Below are 23,002 nucleotides of genomic sequence, written 5' to 3' on the forward strand. Positions count from 1 at the left end.
GGCTACGACTCCCTGTATATGATGATTAAGGTCACCCACAAATCAGTATTCAAATTATTTGTAAACCTCTATGGGTTAAATAATCACAGAAACTATATATGTTAAAATACGCTATTTGGTGTCATGCAGTGGATCCAACGAGGGGGCGGACCTTCAGCTTAATTTATTTATTAAGGCGATTCTCACCAGATGTCACCACCGCAGATAATTTGCTGAATTGCTTGTGTCTGTCCCTCCCTCTACCCTAGTAATGAGCTTGCCTCTGACACATGACTAGTTTTATAAGGTGTGTATCTGTAGAAAAACAAGCCATCAAACAAAAACAAGCCATTACCTTATTGCAAAAGGTGCTTGTTTGACAGGAGCAAATTCCATGTAATCATGGCTTTACAATTTTGTCCGTCTGTCTGAATGTGTCCTTCCATTATCTCGACAACCATTCATTGATCTACTTCACACGTGGCAGGTGTATTGCTGGGGACCCAAGGATATGCAGTGTTGAATAAGGTGCAGTCTACTCAGGCTACTCTACTTATGGCATTTGCACAAATGCCAGATGGCCAATCTGTCACTTCTGGGGACGCAAGGATGTGCAGTGTTTAATTTGGTGCAATTTGGACATGTGACATGTGTAGTATTAATAAACTTTCAATAAACAGCAAACAGCGCATCAGAAGAAAGTGGGCCTTCAGGGCTCTTAGCCTCTTAGGGTGTCCTCCCCCAGGAAATTTTGAATGTCAAATACTTCATTTCCTGCATTCTGGTCAATTCTTATGCACCAATTTGTGCCTTTTCTGTATCCATTTATGGTGGACATGTCTTTATGTAAAGGAGAGCTTCTTTCAAAATACACTACAATGCATGCCTGCCTGCGCAGCACAAATCTTGCATGACAGCATACACACACAGCACCACTGACAGGTTGTGATCGCTGTCACAGTGATCATGTAATTTTGGGACCCCCTTCGACTAATCAGTATCAGGGACAGGTAGGCTACCTACCTACTGTTAATTATTAATAGCGAGAATGTTTACAAAAATTGGTACTGAGGCCATCGCTTCACCATGTACTCACCACTATTTGAAGGGCACTCAGCGAGCCTTGCGCTCTGTGAAGTCATCCACAATGCGGCCAATGTCCAACTTCTGTGCCCGGTCATTTTCAATTGATAACATGGCCAATCCACTCCAGTATCCTGTCCCATTGTGCTACTAAGATAGTTTTTAAATTTGTTTTACTTTGGAGAATGAGCCCTCAGCAGTCGCGACGGTGACGGGAAAAGTCAGAAACTTTTCACAAGTGATTGATGATGATGACGTACGGATTTTTTGGGCAGTTGTGGATGACGCAGCATGTATTACCTGGCATACATTTGGAGGCGATTCACTCATAGTTCTGCATGTTGTAACGTGAGCGCGCAACTAAATCCCTAGATTCAGTTTACTGATCCCCCTAAGATTTATTACAGGTGACAGTTATTCCACTACTCACTGCATCTTACATGAAAAGGTTGGGTGGACGTTTTTAACAGTAAGACACGACAGGCATTGTTTTTTATTAATTAATTAATTTATTTATTTATTTGTTTGTTTGTTTGTTTATAAAGCCATAACAGCAAGTTGCCATCATATATCACCTCATTATTAAACTGGACCTATAATCATAATTCAACGCGCTCAAATAATTGGTAAGGCTCTGAGAAGGCTCAAAGTCCGGTATGCAAACAGTAAATTTGGAAAACTGCTATTAATTTCTGTGCTGCACAGACTTGGAACAGTTTACACACATTGAAACTGGACACAGTTATACCTATGGGTCAATTTTGGTCCATGATTGCAAACTGCTCCACTCTTGAATGTTACTGTTTTTAACAGCGTTTGATCGTGTTCCGTTGTTGTTTGTGTTTGTTCTCTCATTGGTTGTTTTTTTTTGTCTATTTAACAATTTATTCAGATGCAATTTTTATTCTGATGTACTCTCATCATCATTGTAAATGAGGGCATGCCCTCAATGATTTTCAAGAACAAAGAAAGGTTGAATGAATGAGTGAATTCATTTAACAAACGTAACTTGCAATTTTGAGTCATGAATCAAATTGTTGTGAATTTACTCCCAACCGTTCCTATGTGACTTAGGTGGTGTATATACAATTGAGTGCACTGATTGAAGGTATGACCATGCTTTAAAGGTGACATTGTATCAGCTGAAATTAATTCACTTGATCCTGGGGACCCAAGGACGTGCAGTGTCAAATTTGGTGCAATTTGGACACGCAACACGTGAAATATTAATAAGCTTTCAATTAACAGTGAACAGCGAGCCAGAAGGGGCAAAGGGGAGTCACAAATACCCCTTTTCCACCAACGTGAACCTGTTGCTGGTTCTGGGATAATGCTAGTGCCGGTTCGCAGATGGTTCAACTTGCGAACCTTTTAAGAATCGGTTTGCTTTTCCACGAGAAAAACGGGTCTGAGAGCCACGTCATTACGTCACTGTAGACGTCTGCATACGTCTTTGCCTTTTTATCAGGATGGGGGACAATTATTATTATGATTATTATTATTCTTATTATCATCATCGCTTTTGTTTCGTGTTGCCTTTTTTTTTGGGGGTTCTGTAATGAATGGGATAGAACATGTTAAACGCCTATGTAAGCACTGAAAACAAGTATAATATTATTATTATCTTAATTGTGGTGAAAACCGAGACAATTTAGTTGGGAAAGCTGAAAACCGGGGGTGGAGCAGGTTCAAACTCAAGCAGTGCGCGGAGCCTGGAGCCCCCTCGCTCCGTGGACTGCCAGCCCCGCAGGCTTGCAGCTTGTGCATTCTAATAATTTAAAGAAAAAGTGCACTCCAACTCAATAAAATTATATATTTTACAATATGTCCACTTAATTTGTCCACTTGAAGCTCCACAGACCAGATTTTACATCCATGAATTCCGTACTGCTGAAGCGGTAAAAAAAAATGGCGGTCACAATGTTTTACTCAGGCATGCTTGTCCCCGCCCCAAGCGGTTCTTGGTTCCGGTCCAGTAAGCAAGTGGTGTTGCTCTGGAACCAGTTTCCAGGTTCCAGAGCCGGTTCTTTGGCTGGTGAAACACGAAGAACTGGTTCCAGATTTGTCACTGGCACTGAACCAAAATGCCTTGAAAAGGGGTAAATGAGTGTCTTTCCCCGGTGTATGACTTCAGCGGCCAGTTTCATCTTCATCTCGTTGTGGAACACAGGATTCGATCAAATTTTTAAACTGGCCTGCTTAAATGTCTTAGAAAGTCTTATATTTTGAACGGGAATGCACTCGTAATCATAATAGTGATATGTACTCGATTAGAATTTCTTGCAAAACTACCTTTCATTTTTTGAGAAGCAGAGGTGTGGGATTTCAAAGGCTATCATTTTTCAGAGTCTGAAAAGCCCTGAAAGGATAGTAAGTGCTATTTAAATAAAAAATAAAGTGAGGTTTAAATGGAAATAATCAGGAGAATGGGAAATGATCTATAGTGTTCAAGTGTTCCTCAGAATGCACTAATTTTATGCATCGACAACAACATCCTTGAAGCAGCATTTACACATTACAGTCTACAGAGGTTATACAAGCAGCATTAACACATGTTTTTATAGGATGATATAACTCACATATTGGGACATAGGCACTACATCTTGCATCAGACCAATTCATTGGAGGTATTAATAGAAGCTACAGTAGACAACAGCAAAATCGTATATAATGAAACGCATTCATGTTCCTGGAATTGTAACCTGGAAAAAATAATTTTAAGCCGTGAGTAAACAACCTATAGTTGTCTCCTATTTAATTTCTTTGCTATCTTTTCTTTCTTTCTTTCTTTTCTTTTGGTTTCAAATCTGCAAACACAACCAAAGATGTTGCATTATTATTGTTTGAAAACTGAAGGAATATGTTTAATAGAGTCTGAAAGTCTCAAGAACATTGAAAGACATGTTAAATCTATTGAAAATGGAGTAAACTACTGTTATGTGAGGATTATTTTAAGAATTATTTGAGAATTGCTTGGAGAATTTATTAGTTCAATTTGAATGTAATGAAACAAGTACCAGTGCATTTGTCACTGTGGCGTCTGCTACAGGTCAAGGGCAAATCCAATTGAGGAATACATGGAGAAGCCCCCTAGTTTGAGAATTCACTGCAAATTTCTTGGAGCTGTTCAAGACTTATAATTCAGTAAATAAAGTAAATAATTAAAGACAATCAATGACTGAAAACACTTCACTGAGGAATGTCCACGATAAAATCATGACACAAAACAGAAATAGTGTATAATATTTATTTATTTTTATCAAATGCATTTTGCCTGATTGCTTTTTTCTTTATTATAATAATTATTCATATCATTAATATTACAATTTGATTGCCTTTTAATTATTTTAAGCACTTTGAGCAGCATGTTGGATATGAAAGGTGCGATACAAACAAAGGTTATTATTAGGGGTCCAGCCTGAAATTGGGCACTTTGTGACATCATGCGATGTTATATGAGTCTGGTTCTCTGGGTGCTCGTTTGCATTTTGACAGTTGTGCACATTTTTTTTGTGTGCTAGGCGATCTTGTTTTCCGAAAATAAAGAGAAATTTAAGAAAAAGCGATTGTGGACCTGTTCCAGTGAAAATCATATCATTTGGACAATCTGTCAGCAACGGACATACAATGTAAATCTGTTTTGGTTTACACCTCACTGTGTCCCTGCGCCTCCCAGACGGACTTGGTTCCCTCCGCTTCTCTTCGCCATGTTCGCATACAGGTATGTGGACCAGAGAGCACTCTTGTCATGGTCAATGTCAAGGAACGCATCGTAAGAGTTGTCAGACTAGGCAGGAAAACACAAAGAAATCTGACATGCTAGACATCTCATCGCGGTGCTCACCGATTATGTCACACTACACGGAGTAAAGACGCCCATTCGTCATTTCAACGACAAACAAAATGACAAAATCAGGTCAAAATTGGTCTGAATTTGTATAGTCTGATCCCGGCATTATGGAAACTCAGAAAACTATAATAGTGTGTGTTCGGGGCAGTTCCCACATGCCGTCGTTCAAGTTTGATCAATAATTGTGGAATAATTTTGTAAAAAACGTTTTTGTTTTTTTTGTTGTTGTTTTTTTTAATCTTTTTTTAGTCAATAATCTGCGACGTGGGCACATGTGTAAAAAACAGTGCACACAGATCACATGATAGCATTGCAGTCTAGTGATTGGTCAACAATCGGGACCTCACCAGATGGCGGTACGTGCAGATGTAATTGACGTCAGAACTTTATGGATGTGGATAAAAAATAAATTAATAAAAAATAAATTATATATTAAAAATAAAAGAATAAAATAACTTTATGGATGTCATGGATGGACACATGGACAAAATAAATTATACCGTTTTAACACCAAAATGAACGGGTATAACCAGGTTTTAGTTTTTTTAACCCAGGTAAACCAGCTAAAAATAGTTAGTCCCCCGGAGCCCGGCAGGGAGCATAGGGGTCCTCTGCTGTGGTCTCCCATGCAGGAAAAAATTCAATAACTTCTGATTTTGGATTATAAAACTTATATGAAATGATCGAATGACACATGGATATTCCTGTCTATTTATGCTTCAACGTTCGTAACTTCAACGCACTTCATGTCGCGCCAGTATAGGTTTGAAAATTAGCGTGTCCACCTGGGTGTCCGGTTTCCATTAGAGTCAATCGGAGCCGGAGCGGATAAAAACCTGTGTGTATTGCAGGGTCATTTGTGCCGGGACTTAAACCCGGGTGTAACCTTTCTCACTAATGACAAGTGCCAGATGTTAGAGGGTGTTCCCGGGTTTTTGGTGCAGTGGGAAAGATATAAGATATGTGTTCGGGGCAGTTCCAACGCGGCATCGTTTGAGTTTCGTCCAGATCGGCGTCAGTTTTGAGGAAGAGGTTTGTGATCAACAATCACAACCTCACCAATATGGCGCCACGCACAGATGTATGCTACAACGGAGAAATCCTTGCGCGCATGCACAGGTTGACGGAATACACAGATCACATAATATCATGTGAACAAAGTCCTATTTGGATTCAAAGATTTGTACATTTGAGTATTTATTTATAGGTTTATAAAAAATATTATTATTGTGAAGGCAGTTTTCTGTTGATTTACAAAGTGTAGTAAAAAAATGTTGTTCCCCAAAATGGATGAATAATTGTGATAAATAGTTGTGATCACAATATTGAGGAAAATAACTGGGATTATCAATTTAGCCATAATCATGCAGCCGTACTTCAGAATGATAACCGCCGTTAGTTTCAATGTAGGAAACCCATTCACAAAGACTGGCCAATCATAGAAATACACTGTAACCAGGCCGGAAAAAATTAACTTCTGCAGCCATAAAACATAATAGAGAGCCAAAGCAGACTCGTCCATTGGACTGTAACGAGGGGTCAACTAATCTAGACATGGTGTATTGATGCTTGCAGCTATATTCATTATAATTTGATCCTTGGCATTCCAGCTAAAAGTATCCCACAGCAAATGTGGACATGTATGAGGTGTTGTTGGATCCGGGGCGTTTCAATCATCTTGTGGTCCAAGTTTGATCCAGATTGATCTATATTTGGAGCAGGAATGTGTGAAAATCCATTGCAAAACTTCCGGAAGTTGCGGATAGGCAAACGTTCTAACCCTAACCCGTCGGGTGGCGGAGCAGGATAGGTTTGTGGAGCGGGGCACTTTGTGACATCATGCAATTCGTTATATATGTGCAGAATGTGGCTCTGGGGGGGGCTTTTGCAAAGCGGGAGATGCGCAGTGGAGACTCTTTCGGTCTGTAATGGTTTCTTCGCAGGATTTGCGCTCGGTCGAGACAACCTCAGACAACACCCAGCTTTTCGTTTGGGCTTTTATCTCTTTTGCCTATCTCTTTTGCCAAGCGCATTCTGTTCACATCCAACCCAACGTCTTCCTTCCTGTCCCTCCTTAAGTTAGGGCATTTGAGGCAATCGTACCATACAGACTGTAGGAGCGGATGATGCGTTCCATGGAACTCGGAAAATTGTAACTCGTGTGAATAGTCATGCTGGGTGCAGGGTTGCCAAGTCTGTGTGACAAACCAGCCAAATCCAAATACTTTTAAATTCCAACAAAACTAAAGAATGCCTTGTTCTAACTGATAGTATGTCAGATAACAGTAGATAAAGTGCCTAAATACCAATAGTTGGTTGGTTGGATATTTGCTTACCAGATACAACAATCCCCTTAGACTGAGGCTCGATAACATCCACTACACAAAATCATTGTCATGCAACATGGGACTAATTGCTAATGTACTTCTGACCAAAAGTTGAATACATCTACATACATTATAGTCTGCCTCATCTTCACCCACACTGATTTCTAGTTGTTTCTCTTTTCTATTGACACCACATTTATGAAAATAAATTAATGTTAATGATTAGAAAGCATTGTTTCCATCATCATTTCTCTTTTTTTTTTTTTGCATATTGCCTCCCGTATTTTGCCCATTTTTCGGGTGTCATGATAAGAGGCAGGTGGGCGCCGGCCAGGCGGAGGACATGTCTGTTTGTGTATGTGGACGTGTCCCAACTCCATGTGTGTACGTGCTGATCTGGAGTCAGTTTGGTAGGTTTTGGGTATAAATTAATTATTTCATTTAAAATATGCATATTTATTTTAAGATATTATTGATGTAACAAGTTCAAGTTCAAGTTCAAATTCAAGAGATTATTTGTCACATACATACACATACGGTCGTACATATATGCAGTGAAATGTCATGACACCCAGTGATTACGCACAAGCTCTGTAAGCTCACATGCATGCAAAATAGGTCTACCCAACTACCGGACAAAAAATCCAACCCACAGCAACACTTCAAAAGTAGCCCAATTCCGCAGAAAAATTGGCGGACCTGGCAACACTGGCTGCCTTTCACCAGAACTCAGAAAAACTGTAATTGGTCACAGTCGTCACTGCATCATCAATGCCCGACACGGCACCAAACGGTCACGTGTTCATCATTGCCTCATCATTGCGCTACATGGCACCCAAGGGAATATAAGACACAAACTTCGAAATACAAGCAATTTATTTACTGTCTGAGCAGAGAGGAGAATGCATTGGATCGCTACACCACCGTCCACAACTCGTATCACAAACACTGGGACATCATATATCAGCCCCTGAGAGTACAGCTCTATTCCCACACGAATCACAGAGTTAAAACAATGACAAGCCCTGGTTGAAGCCAAACGCAGACGGCTTCGTTTAAAAAAGGAGGAGGCATTGAAGAGTGCCGACGGGGAGGAGAATAACATGGAAAACACACTTCTGTGAAGGCGGTTCTATAAATTTATATTCGTCCTTCCATAGTAAGTCAAATTCCAGAGAAATGGTATTCTACAATAAATGTTATTTCACAGTCAAAGCCAGATTTCTTACCATTATAACATAAGATTATCTTCAATTACAGACAATTTAGTTATGTCACCTTGTATTGTAGTTAGTTTATAACATTAACCTTAACTAGTACATGCCCATTCAAAATATATATGAGATGTATCAACCCCACCCCCAATCTTAGGTTTTGGTGTGCCAGCCCAAGATTTTCTGTGGTCCCATCTGTCCACCCCTATGAAGAATTTCTCGTGACGCCACTGTTTCTCAGACATTTAAGTGAGTCAGTTTGACAAAATGTCCATGATTCAGACCTGCCTTCCACAATGGAAGATGAAACTGCCGGTTAAAGTCATGCACTCTTTGTAACTCGCCCTGTCCCCCTGTTGGCTCGCTGTTCGCTGCTTATTCAAATTTTATTGATTATTACATGTGTCGCGTGTACAAATTGCACCAAATTGGACACTGCAAGTCCTTGGGTCCCCAGCAATACACCCTCCAAGTGTGAAGTAGATCGGATGAATGATGGTCGAGATAATCAAAGGACATTATAGTCGAAGGATATACAGAGATTCCTGCCTTTATAGGCAGAAGATATCACACACACACACACACACACACACACACACACACACACACACACACACACAAATGACCTTCCTGAAGATGGTCCTGCTTTTGTCATAAAAACATAACAAATGTCACGCTGTCTTTAAAAAAAAGAACCTTCCTCAAGATGGCCTTGTTTTTGCTCTAAAAATATAACATATCAAGCGATCTTCATAAATATTAAAACTTAGTTTAAGTTGTAATTTGTTTTTTTGAATTTCTGAAGATTGCCTCGTTTTTCTACTACAAAAGACATTACATGTCCTGCGATCTTTAGAAATACTGGGATATTTTGTTTTGTCCAGATAGTTTTGGCCAACTTTTCAATAAAGCAATCATCTGACATCCAGTCATTATTCCTCCAAAATTACCACTCCACTCTATTTGGCAAAGAAAAACACATTTGATTATGTACAACTGGTCTAACATTTGAAATTTAAGAAGAAGGAAGTTTGGAAATGGTGTTGATATAAAGAGATTTATTTTACGGGACCTCAGAAATGTGTAATACATACCTAATACGACTAAACTGGGGCGTGAATTGCTGCCTGCAGCTCTATTTATCTATTATTATTATTATTATTTTGTCAACGGCAATGGCATATCACCTTGGTTTAATTTCTCCTTACCCTCAATATAAAGAGGCTCCACCACATCGTGATTGATGAGCTCAAAGTTCTCGTGGCCGATCCAGTGCTCAACGTTCCTCTTCCTCCCGGTGAAGAAGTTGTCCACCACAGTCACTTCGTGACCATCCATCATCAGCTTGTCAGTCAGGTGGGAACCCACAAAACCTGCCCCACCTGTGATCTAGTGAAACAACAAACAAGAAATATAGAATTTTAAAAAGGATTAACATTAAGTTACATGACATCATGAAGCAGACGCTTTCGTGCAAAGCGACATGCAATTGGTATATTTTGTCACAGCATCAAACCACTGTATATCACAGTCAGCTAAACATTCTCTAGGAATAAGCAGCATTAGTAGAATTCAAGTTTTTTATTGTTATGAAAGTAAGTTAGAAAGTAAAGGGGAAAGAGATCCTTATGAGGTAGAGGGGTCAGTGCAAGTAGGGTCCAGTTGTAGTCTGAAGAGGTGGATGGGTATGCATGGGTAACATGCATTCGCGATAAACAATATGACTGATTAAGAGACTTTAATGGGTATTAACTTCTTTGTGCCGTTTGATCATCTTTTATGTAGTCCCCTGTAAATCGTCTGTAACTGTATTTGATCAAAATGGTGTTTTTGTAAGCCATATAAACATTTTTAAGAGAAATTGCGAGCAATAAAGTCAAATTCAGGGACCAGATTTGTATGCATGGTGGGATGAAGTTAGTAATGTAAATAACATTCAAAGTATCAGGTTAAAGCTCTGTATGGGAAAATAAACGTATTCAATTCTTTAAATAAAATATGACTTGATGTCGAACTGCAATTTCTCCAAAGGGGACGGAAAAAAATGAAAGCTGAGAAAGAAAAAAAACGCAATTAAAAAACCATATAATTCAAATGTTTTTGGATGAGCAAGAATGATGATGAGCTGTCCGCTGAATGAGCAACAGTAAACAGGGAGGAGGAAAATGAGTGAAGAAGAAGAGAAAAAGCAATGCAAAAGTTAAGTAAAAGGAAACAGATTGCTTCATAAGCTCGAGATGGCGACATTTACAATAAAGCAGTTTGATGCTTCTGGGGCTAATAATTTCTCAAAACGATACGCAATATTTACAAGTTCAAAAGAAGTAAATATTTTTACACATTTGCAATCTATTTACATGTACACAAATATATGTACACATTCAGAAATCCATTTAGATCTCTATACACGTTCATAAGTACTTTGGGAACTGTACGAGTGCATGCATGGGTGCGTGTGTGTTTCATGTACCAGAATTCTCTTCCGGTCCTTTTCAGACAGGAATTTGACAGGGGGATATTTCTGAGAAAAACTGGAAAGGTGAAGATTAATGGTGAAGGACATTCTGAGAAAAACAACATGAAGGAAACTACATGAAAACAGAATTTTGTGTCGTAAATTACCATGACCTTATTCAAAGGCACATTTCATGCCTGTTCTCAAACAAAAACAAGAAAACAGGTTGTCTAAAGCGAACATCGAATCAACTGAGCGGCAAGACGCTGGGTTGTCTTCTGCTTCAAGAGAAAAAGGTCGGACACGGGCCACAGTCTCATTTGAAGCCAAATGTCCTGTTTGTTTGAGTGCCCTAAAGTTTATCATCGGCCGTGTATATATCCATTAGATATCTCTATTATACATATACTGTATGTGTCTGTGTGTGTGACAGTTTGTGCGTATTTGGCAAGGTGAGATCTCCATTCAATTCAATGACTAACAGCAGTCATGAAGAGAACCTCTTGACTCCCAAGGTCCAAATAGCATGTTATGTGCACAGACATTAGTGAGAAAGTCAGAGCAATTCAGTGACTGGATGCGCATAACTCATCTTATCCTTATCTCAATACAACCAAGGATGTTAAACAATTAACCAAATGAAAATATGTTTGTCTCTCCGATATTATACGTCTAATCTGTTAGGGTGTCATGGATGCTGTCAGTATTTCACTTCGTTGTCTGTGCTCACTCTTTCCCCATCAGGAAAGAAAGCACCCTCGTCCACGAGGAAAGAGTAGGAATTATATTAAACTGGTAACTGAACTTTTGTATGTTAATTAATCACCCATTTAGTGGAGCTTAAGGTTTGAAAGGAAAATAAATGTACTCTGTTCTCTCTTGCATGTCTTTATGAAAAGCCATGTGGGGTGGCGTATTTCAAGTAGGCGTATCTTCAATCAATGAATGTGTATTCTTACTAATTTCGCAGCGAAATGGCCAATACCTACCTTAGCTCCAGATCACGAATCTTCTCTTTGAGAGGGGCCATAGCCTACAAGTGAGATGAGAGTTTGAAGAAGACAGCAACCCGAAACAACAACAACTCAAGTGGCTATTGGTGCCTTACTACAGTCACAAATTAAAAATACATCTATCAAATAATCGAACCTTCGCAAATGTAGGCCCAAGCATACAAATACTACAAACAAAAAACTTAAAACAGACCTGGAGCTTCCCCTCATTTTATAGCCAACAAATACATTTGGTAGACATCGATGTAGCTCATTTGAACTGGTTCGATTTGTAATTACAATTTGCATTTCAGACTCTGCAGGAGGTTGCAGCATTAATTAAGAGTCCATTCACACAGAAAATGTTTGAGGAAATGTCAGCTACGGTAATGACATGCACACAAACAAAAAATGACTTCAAAGGCAAGTCGCCTCTTTGAACTGTAAGGTCAACCAGATAGCAAACTAGGTTTATTTTAATGCGCAACTGCACCAGTTGATAAGGAACCATTTTGAATCAATAATAAGTTGATAACGACCTGTTCCATAACTGACTTTTCAATTTTGTGTCTGTGTTTGTATCGATGTCTAGGGCTATTGGGGCCCTGCCTGCATGGGTTTATTACATGAATTCAAATTACATACACGTGTGGACAAAATAATGGAAATATATTGCAATAAATGAATACCAAGGACCTAAGAGGGAATAGGACAACCCTTGGCTTTCAGAACAGCTGCAAACATCCTGGGAATGGAATCATATACTGTATGTCTTGAACTGTGTGTAGTGAAATATCGCACCAATCTTTGAGACAAAAAGCTTCCAGTTCTACTTTGCACTCTTTGCACCGGAACTTTCCATAAAGGTTGTTTATGTGATTTCTCTATATGTAAACCCATCTGGATGTAGGAAATAGGGTGAATGTGTAGGGTAATGTGTCTTGGAGCATTGGCCTTGGATCGAACGGCATCCGAGCCATTCTGACATTCACAACATACTGTGCAGTGCACATTTTTGGCATGTTTGGAGCCCAGTTCACTCATGCAGCTTTGAAAATTCACGTACCAGGTACCTTTGGATCACTAGACCACCAGCTCTACCTCCTGAGCTACCATCCCATATAAGTGTATATATAATATATAAAATTTCATACAACTGATGCTTTTCATTGGACAGAGATAAACAAAGCAATAAACTTGCAAATAATACAACCAGCACGAATAAGCAAGCACAACTTACTTCATCTATTCTTTGCTCAATCTTCAACTCACTGTGTTCCTGTATTGATCTAGAAGAGTTATAGAAAGAAAGATGAAAATGAAAATAAAAATGAAAGCAAAAGGGGGGTTGAGACAATGAGCCCAGATGGTGGTATTACCAACTTGCCATCTCAGAGATGTGGTTGGAGATTATGGTTCTTTGTTGCCTTTCTGCATAGTAAGGCAACAGCACATAATCACTTCAGCCCAGAGTCAACAGCTCTACACATGAAGCACGCTGTAATGAAGCAAGACAGTTCTCCAGTCACCTGCTTATTCTCCTCTCTATCCCCTAGCGTCTCGCTGCAAGGAACATCCAAACAAATGGGCAGTAATCCCATAGTCTGTCCCTCCCCTTGAACACAGTGACAGGCTGGGCTGAGAAGCCCCTTCAGATTCTGTGCGCAAATGAAGCAATGATCGCCTCTTCACATCGAGAGAGCAGTGTCTCAACTCCCTTCACATCACCAGTCAGCACATATCACATCCCTCTCCTGGGCCATACACCCAATCAGTCAAACAGTCAGTAAATCAATGGCTTTGTCAGTCAGTCAATAAGTCACTAAACCTAAACATGTTTTCTGATTCAGTTTTTCCACGTTTGGCATGTTCGGTTTAGCTAAAATATCCTAAATAAAATCTGGATGTAAATCTGTATGATGCTATGAAAATAAATAATCAGCAGAGCTTGAAATAAAGGCACGTTTTATCTAAAATAAATGATATTCACACATACATTAAGTTCTATGATGATGGACAAAGGAAGGGGATTTTTTCCAGATTTGGTGCAGAACTCATGCTGACGAGGTTGCAGTGGGAATAATAATATGGTTAAAGGTGGACAGAGTGAAGCAGTGTAGAGGAGAGGCCAACTCCATTCAGGATGTATGACAAAGTCATAACTGAGGTGGAGAGGGTCATTGTGTAAAATAAATTACAGAACCCATTGAAAATAAACATTTCCAAATTTGCATTCCCTTCTGCTGATGAGCACTTTATGTATATATTAGTCAAACTTGCAAGACCTAATAATAAAGAAATAGAGAAATGACAACAGTCAACAATACTCTACCTCATGTTTGTGTATGTTCCCCAGACAGCTGAAATAGAAATAGAGAAAAATACTGAGCAGGATATTAAGCATATACATAAGAACAATTCGTATTGCGTCATCCTTACTTTGTATTTGTTCATAATGTTATTATATTTAATTACACCGTGTATGATCCGCCACTTAGGTAACTGAACTAAGACTGGGCGATATTGGCTAGATCAAGTATCAAAACAATTGTTTTCATATATTTTACCAATACCGATCAATATCAATAATTTGACATTGACTATTTTGGGGATGACCTTTAGTGCTTTCATAAGATATTTACACACAAGAAATATTTGAGAAGTAATCATTAATAATGTGGATATTATGATGAAGCAGGTAAAAAATACTCACTTTACTGTAATACAGTCCTAAAGACCATATCTAACTATACCACAATGTTACGATGACTAAAATCCCAGACAATATTTATTCTCATACTACAATATCGATGATATAACTATATATTGCCCAGCACTACTCTGAACACAAAAAAGAAAGCGGTTCACATCCACCCAACGTGGAAGAGTGGCCACTGACTTCAGAGAGGTACGAACCCACCTGCTGAACTCAAAACATCCGACAGGTCATATTGTTTTCAGATGATTAGCGGAGCACTTTTTTCACTGCAGGCAAAAGTGGCCCAAAGTTACCCAAAGTGACTCGGATACGTTTGTTTTTTTTAACGACAGTGTGAACAAATAACATGAAATCTGATCTTTTCAATTCCGATTTGGGCCACTTTCATATGTGGTCCTTAATCAGATACAGGTCACATCTTTTGCAATGTGGCCTCAGTCTGAACAGTCATATCGGAATTCATGCAACTTTTAGCCACTCTGCTCTGTGCAGCAGAGAAACTGATCCTGTTTTGGTATCGATCCTATCGACCCTAGAATTGAGCTTCAAAACAAGACGTAGTATTGGTAGTAGCAATACTTTTGGTCTCAATCCACCCACCCCTACAATGCAGCTCATTTAGAACAGGTATGTTTTGAATGGGCACAGCACTAGTTTATTCAATAATGCAAATAGACTTTTAATCAGAATCAGAGGAAAAAATACAGATAATCGTGGTGTGGCTTTGCACTCAAATTTTGACATTTAAGAGCCACATAAGCCACATTTGGATACATAAAGCACTTACCATTGAGTTTATTATGCGGTTTATTTCCATTGTTGTACCAGCGTATGGGTGCAGTACATTTTGCATTGTATGCTTGCATTTGTTTCACACAGAATATGAAGCTATTAGTCATGGGATTTTAATGTACTGTTACATTTAATTTTAGAGCCAATGCCAAATATGTGTACTGATCCCTGATAGAATCACAACTTGTTGAAATACAGCCAATAGTCACTTTTTATTTAACTTTTCTGCCTGCTGAATCAAGACTGTCCAACTTCTTCTCTGGCTGCCTTCACCTGTCTGACCTGAGTCAGACAGGGGATGTTAAAACACTGACCTTTTATAGCACAGTATATATGATATTGTCTTTACTAATCGGTTTTACAACCTGGTACACACAGTAAATGAACACGTTTTTACACACACACACACACACACACACACACATAATATAATATATAATATGCAAACTTGCACAATTTCCTATTTTCAACAGTGTAAATTGTTGATTCAGGAGTTTATTGATCATCTTTGTGATTATTGTGAATAGTCAAAACATTTTTTATTTTAAGGTTTATTGTATATTGCCATTTCTTGAAATTCCTATTGTTATTACCTTATTATTATTATTGCCTATTTGTTTTGATGTGAGCTGCTGTAACGCCGCAATTTCTATCTATCTACTAACTTAAGACCACTGCCGATATAATGAGAACAAAGCTGCCCAAGAGACTGACAGTTGATCAACAGGTTTCACTGAGTCTGATTTGTACTTACAAGCAATGTAGGCGATCAATGCCAGGGCGACCAGCAGCTTCATCATCCTTCTGTTTAGTCCTGATACTAACCAGATGACCCGCTTCATCATCTGCTCAGTGCAGCAGAGAACTTGGAAACATGTTTTAAGTCGATAGTGTCCAGGTTTGTCGGGGTGACATTAAAATATCATCCTGCGACACCACGGAAAGCAGCCAGACCAGCCTGGCAGGTTGCTAGCTAGCTAGCTAGCTGCTACGTCAACACTTACCAGAGGGGCTCATACGTGGCTAGCCGTAGACAGCTAGCATGGCTTGCACTCTGCACCAGGGATAATCTTAGGAAACAGAGGAAACTGAAAGCTGCCATTTAGACCTTTTCTGAAAGGCTTGTGGGTCTACGGCACACAGTCATTCCCTGAACGACGTGCGCTCTTAGTCCGTTTGGCGTCCGCGGTAAAGAGCATCCAAACATCCAATTTAGTTAGCATTTAGCCTCTGGCTAGCTTGGACATGCTGAACGAAGTCTTTTTTTTTTCCCCCCCCCGAGGTTCACATTTACATTTATAAAGCCAACTATTCTACAGACGCAGTTTTTTCCCCCCCAGTTGAATTCCCCGGCTATTTCTAACGAATGTCCCTCTCGTGCCCGCACGATATAGAGTTATAGTTTGTTGTCCTCTGCGATCGTCGAGAATGAGCGATTGCTCAGAGTTTGATTGAGACGCCTGGCTTCTGCAACGGCAGGCTGTACGCAGCGGCTCCAGAGTTTTTGTTGAAAGTAGTCATCGTAGTTGTCACATCGGAGTTTTTACTTTATATATATGTATATATATATATATATATATAGATAGATAGATAGATAGATAGATAGATAGATAGATAGATAGATAGATAGATAGATAGATAGACACAGATAGATAGATATATAAATAATATCATTGGTTGAACTGTTGACGTTACTATAAACACATATGATCGACCAACCTGGCGAATATGACACCAATATTCAATATTCTGGAGAATATAAACTACTATCCAGGCATAACTGTCCGATTTCGGGTGCATTCAACTTTGACACAATGGCTCATTCATGGACATCACATTTCGGGGTAAGTTTCCACGCCGTCGTGAACTAAAGCGTGTTTCATACCTGTCGTCTATGGTTGTGATGTTTTATGGCGTTTTAATAGAGTTTTACACTGACCTGATGTGTATCACGGTGGAAATCTAAACTAGCATTTATATATTCTGAAGTACTTTTTTTCCTATTCCATGTAGGTCTAACTTGTTTTTTTTTTTTTTCCAACACATTTTTTTAAGGAAATTATTACAAAAATAAGCCTTACCGTTGATATTTACCATTGGGGGAAAAAGTATGTATTTTAGATAAAATGTGTGGTTAAACCATACGCAGTAATGTCACAAAACAAAAAACATTTTGCCCAAACAGAACAAACTGGTTCTTGTCCCAGATAAAGAGAAAAATAACTTGAGATTCGGTGCTGATGGATCCCCACTCATAAATTAGAATACTCAGTGATCATTTGAAAAATACCACTTAAAACAGAAATGATTTTGGGTGGAAAATGTTAGAATCATAATTGCACCTTTTTATTGTCATTTTTAAGCTAATGCACTTAACACACACGCACGCATGTACACACACACACACACACACACACACACACAAACCATTGCACGCAGGCATGCAGGGAGTGGGGACCCGAACACACACACTTGACCAATTCCAGGTGTGGATACATGTCGTGGGCAGGGACAGGACAGGAAACGTACTGCATACTGCGTACTACTACGTACTTAGCGTCTTTACCACCTCAGGCAGCTGAGGAAATTCCGGGTCTCGGTGAGGATCCTCAAGTCCTTCTACTCTGCAGCAGTGGAGAGCATCCTGACAGGCAACATTACTGCCTGGTTTGGGAGCTGTACTGCTCAGGACAGGCGGGCCCTGCAGAGGGTGGTGCGTTCAGCTGAACGTACCACTGGAACTACCCTCCCCCCCTTGCAGGAGTTATACACCAGGAGGTGTAGTAGCAGAGCCCGCAGGATCATGAAGGATCCTCACCACCCCAACAACGGACTGTTCCAGCTGCTGCGGTCAGGCAAGCGCCTCCGCAGTCACACAGCGAGAACAGAGAGACTGAGACAGAGTTCTTTCTTGCAAGCCATTAGAACTGTCAATGCTGACCTCACCAGGGGTCCTCACTGAGCCACACACATAGGCTCCACTACCTACTGTACTGTATGTAGCATACTGTACCGCACACTGTGTCACTGTTCAGGTTGTTCGTGATGCTGTATTGCTGCGCCGTACTGTTGTATACTGTGCTGTATTATCCCAAACACCACCTCACTTTATTCACATGCCACTTTAATTCACATGCCACTTTAATGCACATATCTGTATATACATTATTGCCTATTCCATATACATAAGCATATTCCCTCTATCTATTTCATTTTATTTTATTGTATTTTAGTTTATTCCATATATTTTTATTTTTATTCTATAAGTATTCGACTTACTGTATTACGTTTTAGGAGTCAGTAAGTTGGTCTTTTAGAAAGAAAGAGAGAGAGAGAGAGAGAGAGCGAGAGAGAGAGAAGGAGGCTGTCTGTTTATTTATGATTTCTGAGTTCTACGTTCTACGCCCGCAAGCCTTTACTTTATAGTGGCACGGTGGCACAGTGCATTGCACTGCTGCCTCACAGCAAGAAGGTCCTGGGTTTGATTCCCGCCTGGTGCGCTGTTGGCACCATGCTCCGGCGGGTTATCTCCCAAATAGGAGCCTTTCTGTGTGGGGTTTACATGTTCCCTGTGCTCACATGAGGTTTCCTCCACCTCACGTCAGTAAGGACATGCACCCATCATCGTCTGACCAGCGATGGACACTTGTCCTCGGGCGTGTCTACATATGCTGGCTGTGCCCCCGGAGGAAAGACAAGCCAGGATGGGTCAAATGCAGAGGATCCATTTCACCGGCCACCATCAAAAAGCATGTGTTGTGTGACGAATAAAGACTTTTTTTCTTTCTAATAAAACAAGACTCCGCTTGCGGTTCCGGGGAAAGGACCACACCACCATGGGCCGTCCATTCAAGCACACGCAACAGCTCCAGTACGTGGCCCGGCGGTGGTTTCCAGAAACCCATACCCGGGACAAGCTGATTCGCGTCATCATAATGGAGCAGCCCCTCATAGACCTCCAGGACCGCCATTTGGGTCACCTTTCAGTCCGAGTTCCACTGGAACGCAGCAGGATAGCGGTGTGAGTGTGCAGAAAAAATCATGGGAACACTGGGCTAAGTATTTTAAAATATTTCTAAGCCCCATTTACTATGTTTACTTTCAAAGTCCTGACATGGTTCCACAATAAAACAGTTTGCACATTAATTGGCTGTTGATCTTATTACATGAATGGACAACTGAGCTGAGTCAACATACAGAGCCTTTTGTAATATAACCTGTTATATTACTGTAATAATCACACATAGTGATTAGTAATAATCAAGAAAATACTGTAAATAAATACAATGGAAGTAATCATTGTAACAGCAGTCAGTTTAGAAGCAAAGTAACTTATTAATTCATGCAGTGTAGCAAATCATATTCCAGAATCCATCCAAGACTCAGAAAATGATGATCATGCATCATCAGCTATATGTGACCTTTGGCATTAATTAAATATAATATGTGCTGTATATACATATATTTTACATCCAGTCACTCGGCTGCAATGATCAATAGCATGTGGTCCTGGAAAAGCAGATCCAACCAAACAACGCAGAAGAGAACATCGTAGTACATACTAAGTAATTTTTAGTGGTGTTGTCGGGGTATACATGACTCTAAATATTTTAAAATATATATTTAACTCAAGTCTTGATCTTTATACTTCACCAGCTGCACCGTGAGATAGAACACTGTTTTTGTACGGACTTATTATCCCACTCGTTTAGAAAGGCTGTTATTAGAAACATCCAGGACATTTATGTAGATGTCCTGGGAAATTACAGATTTACTCCAAAAGGAAGCAGAAATATGATATAAAAGGTTGTCCATTATACAATGAAGGAACTTTCAGGAGTGTTATGTCTCCAAACCTCAGTCCTGCACAAAGACCCTGCGCTGATTAATACTGACATTTGGTTAAAGACGTAGAGTATTTATATAAACAGAATAAACTGAAAGCGGTTACAGGATCTTTACAGTTCTGTTAGCATATAATGCTGCATTCACATGGAGCATGGTAGACGGCAGCTGGCAAATCGGAAGTCATGTTAGTGGACGACGGCATGACAGCCGACCGGCAGAAAAGACCGGCAAACGCCAACGGGATACGACATTTGCCGTCCAAGTTGAAATATTTTACCTCTTTGCCATCCTCTATGACGAAAGTGCTGGCGGATTCTGATTCTACTGCGCATTTCTGCTGTGGCTGCCGGACGCCCAGCTTTTTGGAATCGGACCCGATAGATGCCGTTTTCTCTGGAATACGGCTCTTGAATGACTTAAATAAAAACAGTGGATTGATACAAAAGTTGTTTATTTTCTTGCGGCTCTAGGTTATTACTTATGTAATAATATATGAATAATTAATTTAAAAAAAAAGAGGGGCTTCTATTGCCAGTGGAAACCAGGGGATCAGCCGGTTGATGGCCTGTTAACAGTTAAGATGATGCGCTTGCTCTCAAAGCCGCATAACAATATCCATAAATATTGCCATAATGAAAAATAATCCATCGTCAAACCTGCTTGAAGATGAATTTGATGCTTTATACAGTAGCCGGCTTGTGTAAAGTTAACCAACTATGAATGACATGTTTTGGAGGGAAGTTAACAGTCATTAAAGTTTGCAATAAAATATTAATATTAAGCTGCATTTTTATAGGTACATGAATTACTAAAATTCTTGTATATAATAGACACAAAATAATTTAGTTTCATATATTTAGCTGAGTCTTGTCTGAACAGTGAGTGATGTCTGTACATCACCATAGCAACATGGTGATGTACAGACCCCGTGCTGCTCAGAAAGTGGTGTTATGCTGTCTCCCGTGTTCCATGTGAATGCAGCATAATCCCTTGTTCACTGGGCTAAACATGTAGTACAGTAAGTCATTTTCCACACTTAATATTTTCTTTGCGTGTTTCTTTGTGTGTGCCTTTGTTTTGTTTCATTGTTATAGTTCTGTGAACAGGCTGAGTGGGCTTAATTTACAAAATCATTTATTAAAGCATTTACAGTGTTGTACAGCATTGTAATGAGCTTAACTATACAGTGTTTTTTAATCAACACCCCAAAAGGAACAGTCCTGGGTTAGGAAACACAGAGACAAATAACGATCACTGCATGCCAAATGGCATTTTAGAAAATAGCGTGTGTATCATAATTTGTTGAGCGAAGATATATCAGGTTCCACTTAGCTGCATCGCCCCTCTGTGGATTCAGCACTGTAAAAAGAAAAGAACACAATTTGTGCCAGATTTCCCTGGCATTGAAAGAGGATGTTATTATCATTGTCATGAATCCTCCCTGATCTCCCAGTATTTATTCTTAGTATTTGTTTTCATGTTTTATTTTCATCTGGGGCCTATACCACGAAGCAAGTTCAACATACCCAGGGACCCCTTCTCGGCTGCAGCAAGTAAAGCTGGCAAAAACTGCTGTGTGAATGTGTAAGTTAATAGGCTTATAAATATCACTGCCCCATCATTAAGGCATGAGAAGATGTGACTATAATTACAAATGTGTGTCAGATGTATCCTTGTGGTGTGTGAGATAATTTTTGCCTTATTCTTCAGCTGCAACCCCATCAGTGTTAAATGGTCTTGGGAGCAGATAAATATCAAATATTAAAACATAGTTCAAATCGGTGAATAGGCTTACCTGCAAATCTTCTGAGTACAAGGCTTTAGCGCTTTAATCAGTCTCTGTTTCAGGGTGATAATCTATATCTTGCATATAGACACTTTTTAGGGAAAGCCAAAGGGTTTTGTCGGTCTCTAAAAGCACTCGCCTTCCTAAAAAACCCTCTCAATGTCAATGCACTGAGGTCCACGGGGTCTTCTAGGAAAGGTGATGCCATTTCCCAAAATAATTGATTGGTCAGGAGGGTGCTTTTATACACGTTGATCTGTCATCTCGAATATAACGTGATCAGGTGTGCAGCATAAGTTACCATGGTGACGTACCCCATTTAAAAGTGAACCACCGTCGTGACACTGAAAACCCAGGGTTAAACCTCAAGTTACCGCGCTAACCCCAAATCCTGCTTGGTAGTACAGGCCTCTGGTCATTTCCTCACGCTATGTCACGAACCTCCATGTCATTTCAGATCCGGCCACTCCCTTTTGCTTTGCTGTCAATCCCTTCCCTTCACCTGGATTCCCTGGCCTGCAGCTCATTCCCCCGTTAGTCCCTCAGTATAAATACCAGACCACTTGCCTTTGGTCTCTGCCAGACTGTCTCTTGCATTACACTGAGCGTTCGCACACTTGTTTCGTGTACCGGCTGCCGGATAAGTTTACCTTCTCTGACTGATCTCCTGGTTTTGACCCCTGCCTGTTTTTATTTTTTTGTTGTTTTTTTTTTAATAAACCGTGTGGACTTGGACTTCTTATCTGATTGTTTTTGTGTCATGCTCATGGTTCACATTCATTCTGAGTCAGTGGGCATAACATCAAGATTCGTGTTGTGTAAAAGAGAACGAATGTATAGTACCAGCACTGGAACAAGCCGGCTTGAAAACACCAGTTTTATGCGCCCAACAACTTGACAATTTCAATTGGTTTTTTTTGTTCTGTTTTGATCACTCTAGACTAGCACACTGAGCTC

At 39.8% G+C, this 23,002-nt stretch overlaps 1 protein-coding gene across 1 annotated transcript in view; it reads right to left on the reverse strand.

Moving 5' to 3' along the window:
* The window catches only part of uxs1 (UDP-glucuronate decarboxylase 1), a 48,265-nt gene extending 31,530 nt beyond the window's left edge, over positions 1-16,735 (reverse strand). The window contains exons 1-6 of the mRNA XM_080019109.1: positions 16,166-16,735; positions 14,233-14,260; positions 13,141-13,189; positions 11,898-11,941; positions 10,924-10,984; positions 9,662-9,842 (exon numbers count right to left, since the gene is read on the reverse strand). Coding sequence (XP_079875235.1) covers positions 9,662-9,842; positions 10,924-10,984; positions 11,898-11,941; positions 13,141-13,189; positions 14,233-14,260; positions 16,166-16,256 — 454 coding nt within the window. The 5' untranslated portion in view covers positions 16,257-16,735. The remainder of the gene's footprint in view (positions 1-9,661; positions 9,843-10,923; positions 10,985-11,897; positions 11,942-13,140; positions 13,190-14,232; positions 14,261-16,165) is intronic.
* Positions 16,736-23,002: the final 6,267 nt, after the last annotated feature.

The sequence above is a fragment of the Zeus faber genome (assembly GCF_960531495.2).
Source record: "Zeus faber genome assembly, chromosome: 18".
Lineage (NCBI taxonomy): Eukaryota > Metazoa > Chordata > Actinopteri > Zeiformes > Zeidae > Zeus > Zeus faber.